The sequence below is a fragment of the Brienomyrus brachyistius genome, chromosome 4 (assembly GCF_023856365.1).
Source record: "Brienomyrus brachyistius isolate T26 chromosome 4, BBRACH_0.4, whole genome shotgun sequence".
Taxonomy (NCBI): Eukaryota; Metazoa; Chordata; class Actinopteri; order Osteoglossiformes; family Mormyridae; genus Brienomyrus; species Brienomyrus brachyistius.
Genome location: NC_064536.1, coordinates 17,210,599 through 17,219,927, shown reverse-complemented (window position 1 = coordinate 17,219,927; position 9,329 = coordinate 17,210,599). Strand labels below are relative to the sequence as shown.

General features: G+C 48.0%; 1 protein-coding gene and 1 long non-coding RNA gene across 3 annotated transcripts in view; one reads left to right on the top strand and one right to left on the bottom strand.

Annotated features, from left to right (window-relative positions):
• Positions 1–2,376: 2,376 nt before the first annotated feature.
• LOC125740767 (mitogen-activated protein kinase kinase kinase 3-like) overlaps positions 2,377–9,329 on the bottom strand; it is a 47,889-nt gene continuing 40,936 nt past the window's right edge. The window contains exons 16-19 of the mRNA XM_049012419.1: positions 8,680–8,811; positions 6,367–6,496; positions 5,554–5,731; positions 2,377–4,718 (exon numbers count right to left, since the gene is read on the bottom strand). Coding sequence (XP_048868376.1) covers positions 4,490–4,718; positions 5,554–5,731; positions 6,367–6,496; positions 8,680–8,811 — 669 coding nt within the window. The 3' untranslated portion in view covers positions 2,377–4,489. The remainder of the gene's footprint in view (positions 4,719–5,553; positions 5,732–6,366; positions 6,497–8,679; positions 8,812–9,329) is intronic.
• Positions 7,235–8,126, top strand: LOC125740768 (uncharacterized). Of its 2 annotated transcripts, none has more exons than XR_007397761.1 (3): positions 7,235–7,359; positions 7,423–7,705; positions 8,021–8,126. It is a non-coding gene; the product is annotated as an uncharacterized LOC125740768 (long non-coding RNA). The 2 variants fall into 2 exon arrangements; XR_007397760.1 differs by lacking the exon at positions 8,021–8,126 and adding an exon at positions 7,769–7,843.

Sequence of the window (9,329 nt, the reverse complement as noted above, 5' to 3'; positions counted from 1 at the left end):
TTATATAGCCTATACTGTTATTGTCAACCATGATGGAAAACAGTTTGTTAATCAGTAATATAAGTCAAATGCAGCTGGAATCATTCTTGATTTGGCTTACTGTGATTCTCGGATACAGCAGGACCATTAATCTAGGTCTCCGACACGAAAGCGCACGCGGAGAGCACGGGGGGGACTCGCATCCTCACTCTGCCGGGAGACGCTGCCAATTTAGCGCGTGTGGGAGGCGGGGGGAGCGGATGGCAGGCGTCGGGAAAGTCACCATGCAGATGAGGAAGGGTTCACGGGGGAGGTGCGGGAGTGTATGTGGCGGGGAGGGGAGAGAGTGTGATTTTAAAAAAAAGAGAGAGAGACGCAAGCAACGGGGAAACTATACCCCCGCAGGCAAAGCTGCGGCGTATATTTGCTGGTTATGCAGCAAAGGCTCTGCGGGACGCGGGTATTTGGCTGAAGGTGGCGTCCCGGCCGCAGGGGGTTGAATCTCGCCGGGTTGTGTGAGTAATGAGTGCGCAGATCACAGCCGTCCACTTACCGAGTGACTTGGCAGCAGGCTGAGGGTAGCAGTGTGCTGTTTGTGGACCGCACTTTCTATTTGCCACACGGTGGATTGCACCGATTAATGAACAACTGAGAAGCTTCCATATTTTATCTCTTCATCCTGTTTTAAAACGTTCCTTTCCCTTTCAGTGGTAACTTAAAACCTCGCATCCATCATATTTATTGCTTATGTATCATATTTATTGCCTGCTCTTACATGCATTCAACATGATCTGTTACTGCTTGTTTACTCTTAATAAAATAAGACTGAATTGAGGTGGATAACAGCGTGTCTCGGTGAGTAGGAATGTAGCCCCCCAACTACATGATAGTCAGCTTGATTCCTGCCCTCCGCTTTCCGTTTGTTCAGTTCACATGATCTTTCCGTGTTTCCTGTTACGTGAACTGGCTGTAGCAAATGAGTGTACGTGAGCGAGCGCTGTGATGGGCTGCTATCCGACTCGATCCCTTGCAATTTGCTTCTTGGTATGAGCGGTTATCGCGGACGAATAATTAATGGGAAACATCTGACAACATCCATCCCTCGGTTTTTTTGGTGGAATGTATCAGTGAAAAATGCAAAACAGGAAAAAAAAAAGCATTTTCTTAAAAAAGGAATCAAATTTGTTTTTTTTTTTTTTTCATAAGATGCATTATTCGGCTCACTTTTCAAGAAGTTCATAATTCATCCATCCCTCTATCCATTTTACAAACACTTAGTGTGGACAGGGTCATTTGACGTTCATCATTCATCTTAATCTTACAATTATAATGAAGTCAAAAAGCAACACGGATCCTTAGAGGATCTGCTTTGTTACTGTAAAAACGTTCTCCATCAACTTCCCCTCGATGCTCATGGTGGGAACAGTAGCTGGAAGACATAACAAGGGTGGACATGAAGTCTTTGAAGATCTGGACAATGATTGGGATGGGAGCAGATGTGCCTGGTCCTCTCAAAGCAACTAGATCCTCCCCAGTGATCTTCAACCAAAAATAGAACCACTGGAGACGTGTATCGTCAACTGCACCCTTTTTAACAGGGGAGGGACCTGCAGCTCGCTTGCGTGAGAAGTTTCCTAATTCTCATCTATAAGGCAGATGACTGCCAGCCACAGCTGTCCAGTGAGGTAAGCCTCCCCTGGCCACCCTTCCCCCCTCCCAATACTCCAAAGGCCCACATCCCACCAGATATTCCCAGCATTGGCTCTGCTGAGTCTGGAAACAGCACGAGGCAGGCCACAATTGTTGCATCTGTAGCTCGTCAACAGTCTGTCTCAGAGGTCTGACACGAAGCTACTTAAAAATGTAGGTATTTTTAGCAGGTCTGAGTAAGTGTGCGTACGGACTGCCAAGTCTATCCGATTGTAAGACAATCAGGCATTTTCAGACGTTGGAAGCACACAAGGGAGCACTTTATTTAGACGACGAATTGTGAACCGTCTTCGTAACTTTCCCCACAATTTTCCGCCCGTTTTTATTTTTCCGTGAAATCCTCACATGGTGCTTAAGAGAAACACGGATGAGAGCAGAGCAAGGAAGGTATGAGTGACAGGCAAGGGGGTGGAGGGGACGAGACTGCAAACCCTCGCCAAAGCCCCCAGCAGGAGCCAAGCGAGGAGGATGAAGACATTTGGGAGGACGAGCCTTCTGCTCAAGTGACTGAATGGAAGGATTCGTAGCCGAGGGTGGAGAGTGAGGACTACAACCAATGTCAGAGGGGAGACATGGCAGACACTCTCGCTTTGCCGTTTTTGGTCCAAGGATTCCCGGCCTTTTAGACGTTAATGGCGGTACGATAACGCAGAGGACGTGAGAAAAAAAAAATCTAACAACAAAGCATTATGGTCTTAAAAATATGTTTAATAATTCACATTCTTACACGTACAGGGTTTTGTTAAAGGATAAATGCTTCCAAGGTCGGTCAATGAGGAGCGTCAAGCGACGCAGTACAACATCCTCGCACCCAATCATGTGACTGCCGTTTACAGGGTACGCTGTCCAGCGGTCAGCTTAGAACACCGTCGTCAACATGCTCCACGGTCCTCCGTTTTTGTATACGTTAAAAAAAAAGATTTCAAAACTGCGTGGCATCGAAATCATCTACGCAATCATCCAGTACAGAGAAAATCCATGATTCTAATTCCTCTGTTCAGGTGTACGCTTGGATTGACGTTCAGTCACCAAAGACCATGTTTCTCTGAAAGTGTTTGAAGAAGGCACCTAGAGCATACAATGATCGTTAAGCTTTATTTCTTACCGTTCGGCAAATGTAGGAGTAATTCTGCCTGAAACAGGCTCTTTGATTACCTTTTTCCTTTTACAAAATTTAACTTGCTCGAGGCCAGATTTAATCATCTGAGCCCAAACAGTTTTTATTATAAAATTTCACAAAGACGCCTTTTTAAAATGTGGCTAACATTTTTTTTTTCATAATGCTTAGAGCACTAAAAGATCAAATAAGAACACTTCATTCTTAATAAATTAAGATAAATACTCTTTTAATGGAAACGTGCTTTTTCTTCTTTTTGACCCAAAGCTGCCTGTGGTTTTGGCACAGATGTGTCAGTTCATGTTGCTGTGGTTGTATATCGTTCAGACAGTAGCTGATCCTTATGCCAAACGGTACATCATGCCAGAAAAACGTTCTGAGGGCAGAAGGAAAAATGATAGGTTCAGAGAGATAACCAATAAGATTGTACAGGAGGTGGGTCCAACCAGTCAGATGTCTTGGTCCCACCTCCTCTATAGTCTGATTGGTCATTTCCCTGAACCAATCATTTTTCATTCTGCCCTCAGAACATTTTTCTGTAACTAACTCCCAGGGGCTACACATCACCGCACTCCGACTTCAGTGAATGAGACCCGCGATGGAGACAGCACACAGAATGGGGCTGTAGCAATCACCTGGCATCTTCACTGAATAGACGAGCGTTCACCATCTTTGGTCATTCGCACAGGGGCTGGAGAAAGTGAGCTTATATCCACCTGATCAAGGCGAGATGCTTGGCCTACGAGGCCTGAATCCAGTCCTGATTGTCTGCTTCAGAGTATTGCTGTTTGTCACAACATTCACCATGGTAACAATACAAAAGCTGGTGGCTCTCTCCTTAAATATCACGACGAACCAGTTGGTAGCACAAAATGGTAGAAAAGTACCCAAAAATATCAGCTTTCACTAATTAATTGAAATACTTGGCCTATCGACATATAATAACAAAAAATGGCAAGGACAAGTGAGTGTTATGGAATCTCTACGAAGTTCTAAGTTTTCAGTAACACAGCACCTTCTCGATGCAGACATATTGACTGTCAGTGCACAGCTATTGTTGATCAGGTCAAAGTTTCAGTGTGTGTTCTCTCTCAATCTGACAAGCACAGACGGGCACATCTCCATATAAATGGGCTAGTATCAGTCACTGATGAGTTCCGCGACCTAACAAGTCTTCTAAACGAGGAATTTACAGTAATCTTAAATTTTACAGTACTGACCGTAAGGGCCATCGTCAAAATGCTGTGAGAAAACAAAGTTGACTGGCTTGCCGGAGGAATCCCATGGCGGGATTCCTGAAGCACCGGATACCAGTGCGGCATGATCTCAACTCCCTGTCCGCTCCCACTCACTGCGCTGGGCCGGCCCGGGTTAAGCAGGGTCAGGAGGTCACTGAGCACACAGCGCCCTCTGTTTGCGAACCAACCTAAACTTTCTCATCTTGGAAAGAACATCCTTTGGCAATGGACACACTTACGCATCCCCTGCCCCCCCCAGTGGTTTACAAAGGCTGCGCCTCGTGCGCCTCCGCCAGTGATTGTGGTTCAGTCCATCAGGTTCCCGTAGCACAGTTGGGGACATAGTTCTTTGTGGGGAGATTTGCTGGTGACTCTGGAAGGCAGAGAGGTTCCGGTCAAAGTGCAGGAGCTGAGTTTTGCCAATGATCTCCCCCCTTAGCAAGGTCTATGAGGTGCCCTGGACGAAGGGATGCGTGAGTAGCTGCTCCGCCGTGGGCCGGCGTTTCTCCTCCACAAACACCAGCCGCAAGAAATCCCGGCACGAGTCAGACACGTCCTGAGGAAGCGCCGGCTTGGTGGGCTGCGTGGCGATCTTGAAGATGGCTGCCATGGCCTCGTATTCTGCCCAGGGGGGCTTCTGGGTCAGCATCTCCACCACCGTGCACGCCACGCTCCTGGGACAAAGACACAGCGCTGCAGTTAGGTCACCAGCCCACGGGGACCGTTAAAAAAAAAAAAAAAAAAAAAAAAAAAAAATCGCCAGACGTTGTGAGGGGAGGTCACAAGGATCGGTTGTTGATTCATGCGGGAAATGCGCTCAGGCCGCAAATACAATCCTAAGGCTCGGGTCTTATTTTTAACATTGGTTAAACATTTATATGATTGTTAAAAAAAAAGGATGTTTAAAAAACACCAGGAAACCAATGAAGCATTACTGTGAGCAACGATGTCAGGCCTGATTCTGAGAATTAATTCAAGGACTTGTGAATTTGCATTGTCTTAACAGGTGAAATTGCCCTCGCGCTCTTAGGACAGGACACACCAAAAGCACCCCAGATGGTGCCATCAACTGCATTATCATAGAAAAACGCTATAGCGGAAGACCTGATGCGGTTTGCGTATTGGGGGGAGGGGCACATTTCACGACAGGCCTCGTCACAACACACCTCTTACGAAGAAAGATGTAGGCCTAAATAAAACAAACATCGGCATTAAAAATGGACGAGTGCTGCCCCCCTTTCACTCAGGGCTCGCCCGTGCACCACCCTCCCCTTTAAATGACTGCCGGACGGTTATCTAGGGCATCTGGGCAAGGCGTCATGGAAACAAATTACTGTAGCAAACGGCCAATAGGGAGCTGGAAGAAATCCCACTGTGAAGTCAGTCACCCGGGAAAAATTTAATCCAGGAAAACAGTACCCAGAAACTGGTAATTAAGCACACATTAAGGAGAGCTGTGTTATTGAGGGGGGGGGGGGGGTCGGCAGAGAGGGACGCTGCAGTGCCTACCAGATGTCAGCCTTCCGCCCGTATCCCTCTCCATTTATAACTTCTGGGCTCATCCAGTAGGGGGTGCCGGTGACCGTCTTGATCCCCGTCCCTGACATGCAGATGGTCTGAATGCGTTTGCTGGCACCAAAGTCGCCCAGCTTCACGTTTCCGGAGGGATCTCTCAGGACGTTAGCACCTGGGGGGGGGGGGGGGGGGGGGTGAATGAGGAAACCTTAAGTCAGGATTCAGAGCCAGACGCAGACAAGACGACTAATACAAACATTTCTGTGGTTTTTCCTTTTCTCTATTTTGCCAGCTATAAACTGACAGTTCTCATCAGAGTGACGTCTGACACCCCAAATCTGACAACAAAAATAACCGATGAATCTGCTAAACACGTTTACTATCTGCGTTAAGAGCTGCAGATAAGGTGGGCTGAGACACACCAGCCACAGCTAAACCTGGAGCTCCCTGGTCTCCACCCCATTCTGAAGCTCTGTGTTTTTCCATGAGAGCAGACCTGCAGTTATTTGAACAGTGACTAATTCAGCCCAGACACTAGGCTTCCACACCCTCGATGCACGAGTTTGAGAGCAGAAAAGACCAGGCCTGTTCCCATCTCCCCGTCTCTCTCTCATTATTCCCCAGATCCACCACCACCGGGAAGACTGGAATCAGGAATTCCTTTGGTTTCTTGGTGTGATTACAAAGTACCGACTAACTAATCTCCTCTAGAGGACTAGCAGACAATAGCATCTCGCACACTACAGTCAAGCCTCTAGAAACCTTGAATAATGTAAGTTCGCGCCTCGGGACAGTGGGGTGCTTTACCTTTGATGTCTCTGTGAACAATCATGTTTCGGTGAAGAAAAAGAACCCCTTGGAGGATCTGCCGTGTGTATCTGCGTGTCACCTTCTCGGTCAGGGCGCCGTACGCCTTCAGCTGGTCCTTTATCGAGCCCTGCCAGGAAGACCATGAGGTGACACAGGCGCCCACCTAGGGTGCTTATCTTCTGAAGGTGCACTAACGTAGTGAGCCAAATTCACTTTGTCTCAAATGGAGGGGGCACCAGTGGCGCAACTTCCCTAAGGTACCACAAGAGCTACGACCGGCGCCGACAACAAGCCTGCAGTTTAACACACTCGAGTCAAGCAGATTAATGCCTCCCGTTGGTATCGGTCTCACAAAACAGTCTTGTTAATACCCTTTAGTCCCAAAGACGGCAGATGAACCCCATGTCGTGAATTTCTCAGATGAAGGACTCGGGTTGCTGAGGGCAAGTCACGGACCTGCCTTCTTCGGACCTGCCCTCTTCGGACCTGCCCTCTTCCCTCTAACGGTCTATTGTGCGAAGGTCCTCTTGCAGAAACAAACCCATCATGACTTTTTTTCCTGCATGCCGCAAATGCCAACGCCAGCTTTTCTCCTGGCGCATAGTTTCTACAGGGACTTGCTTATTCCCACCTCCTGTGTTCCTCATCAGAAAGAAAAGCCAGGCCAGATGTGTCTCTCGAGGTTTCACAGTGGTGTGAAGCATCAGTCGCAGAACAGACAAGGAAGAAGGGGAAGAAAGACAGGACCTGGCCACCGCAACTCCTAAGCAACAGGACATGGGCATCCCCTGCTCAAACAATGGAGCTACCAACTAAGACACCTTGAGATGCGGCCCATTCAGATAGTAGATCCATGGTGCTGAGGCTCAGTCAATAAGAAGCTCATGGTGGGAAGGCCCAGTCAGACAGCAGATCCATGGTGCTGAGGCTCAGTCAATAAGAAGCTCATGTTGGGAAGGCCCAGTCAGACAGTAGATCCATGGTGCTGAGGTTCAGTCAATAAGAAGCTCATGTTGGGAAGGCCCAGTCAGACAGTAGATCCATGGTGCTGAGGCTCAGTCAATAAGAAGCTCATGGTGGGAAGGCCCAGTCAGACAGTAGATCCATGGTGCTGAGGCTCAGTCAATAAGAAGCTCATGTTGGGAAGGCCCAGTCAGACAGTAGATCCATGGTGCTGAGGCTCAGTCAATAAGAAGCTCATGTTGGGAAGGCCCAGTCAGACAGTAGATCCATGGTGCTGAGGCTCAGTCAATAAGAAGCTCATGTTGGGAAGGCCCAGTCAGACAGTAGATCCATGGTGCTGAGGCTCAGTCAATAAGAAGCTCATGGTGGGAAGGTCCAGTCAGACAGTAGATCCATGGTGCTGAGGCTCAGTCAATAAGAAGCTCATGGTGGGAAGGCCCAGTCAGACAGTAGATCCATGGTGCTGAGGCTCAGTCAATAAGAAGCTCATGGTGGGAAGGCCCAGTCAGACAGTAGATCCATGGTGCTGAGGCTCAGTCAATAAGAAGCTCATGGTGGGAAGGCCCAGTCAGACAGTAGATCCATGGTGCTGAGGCTCGGTCAATAAGAAGCTCATGTTGGGAAGGCCCAGTCAGACAGTAGATCCATGGTAATGAGGCTCAGTCAATAAGAAGCTCATGGTGGGAAGGCCCAGTCAGACAGTAGATCCATGGTGCTGAGGCTCAGTCAATAAGAAGCTCATGGTGGGAAGGCCCAGCCAGACAGTAGTTTCACTTGGGCAAGTCTCAGTCTGATAGTAGCCACAATTTGATATGAGGCTCAGTATCATGTTCACTTTTCTTAGGAGAGAACAAAGGCTTACGGAACTGCCAAAAAAAACCTGGGTGAGATTCCCTCTCAATAACGTAGGGATTGTAGAAGACCATCACACACCTCCTGCGAGGCAAGAGCTGTCACACACCTGCTCCTTCTCTCTCTCTGGGCCACATGCTTTACTGAGCACTGTGACACACCCAGACGGTGCGCACCAATCCTCCCCCTTCCCCCCCAGTTCATGTGCTGGCACCGAGAGAGAGTAATGTAACAGAAAGATGAGAGGAGAGATAAGAAGTGCTCAATCTTCTAACCTGCAAAGACCATTTTCTATTCCACACAACAAACAGCAGCAAAGCCAATCTCTAATCCTGTGGTAGGCCGGCCCTCGATATTATCGGCAACGTTTTCGTTTTCATACTGCGTGTGAGAATTAGGGTGTGAATTCTTGTCTATGGAATAAGCATTTCCTTCCTGGTGGGTCCAGGTCAGGCAGAGTGGTCTCAGACCCCATGAAGCAGAGTCCTTTCTCACCCCAGGCATGAACTCCACGAAGATGGAGAGCTTGCGGTGCTCTGGGTCCCGCTGGCAGCCGTAGTACTGCACGATGCGCTCGTGCCGCAGGTTCTTCAGCAGCTGGATCTCACACTCCAGGGCATTGACCTCCTGCACACGGAAACGACGGTCTATGTGGTTATGACACCCTCCGCCTCGAGTCAGTGTCCCGTACAAGACGACCATCAGAAGTTACGGCGGGAGCGATTACGTCTAAAGGCTTGACATTCCACAGAGGGCTACATGCTATCTACCCATTTTCCACAACCATTAATCCAGGACAAGATCTTGGGGTACCAAGCACTGTGCAGAAGTTTTAGGCAGTCAAAGAAAATGATGTTTAAATGATCTTTATGTTGGTATAAAACTATGATATTGTGTCTGTCAGAGTGTGTCAGCTCAGCCATTTAGAAACCTTTGCTAAAATCACCACAGTAAATCCGGCAACCATTAATTAAGCTAATTAAGTGAGCGGGTGGTGAAATGTAACAAATATGGAAAAGCTGAGGAGAGAAGGTTCATCCAGCCACCCAACAATATATCGGTAACTTTTTGGAGAACATAAATTCATGTTAGTTTGTGCTATTCTTGATTTGCATATGTTCTCATGTTAAGTTCTGCTTTCGTCC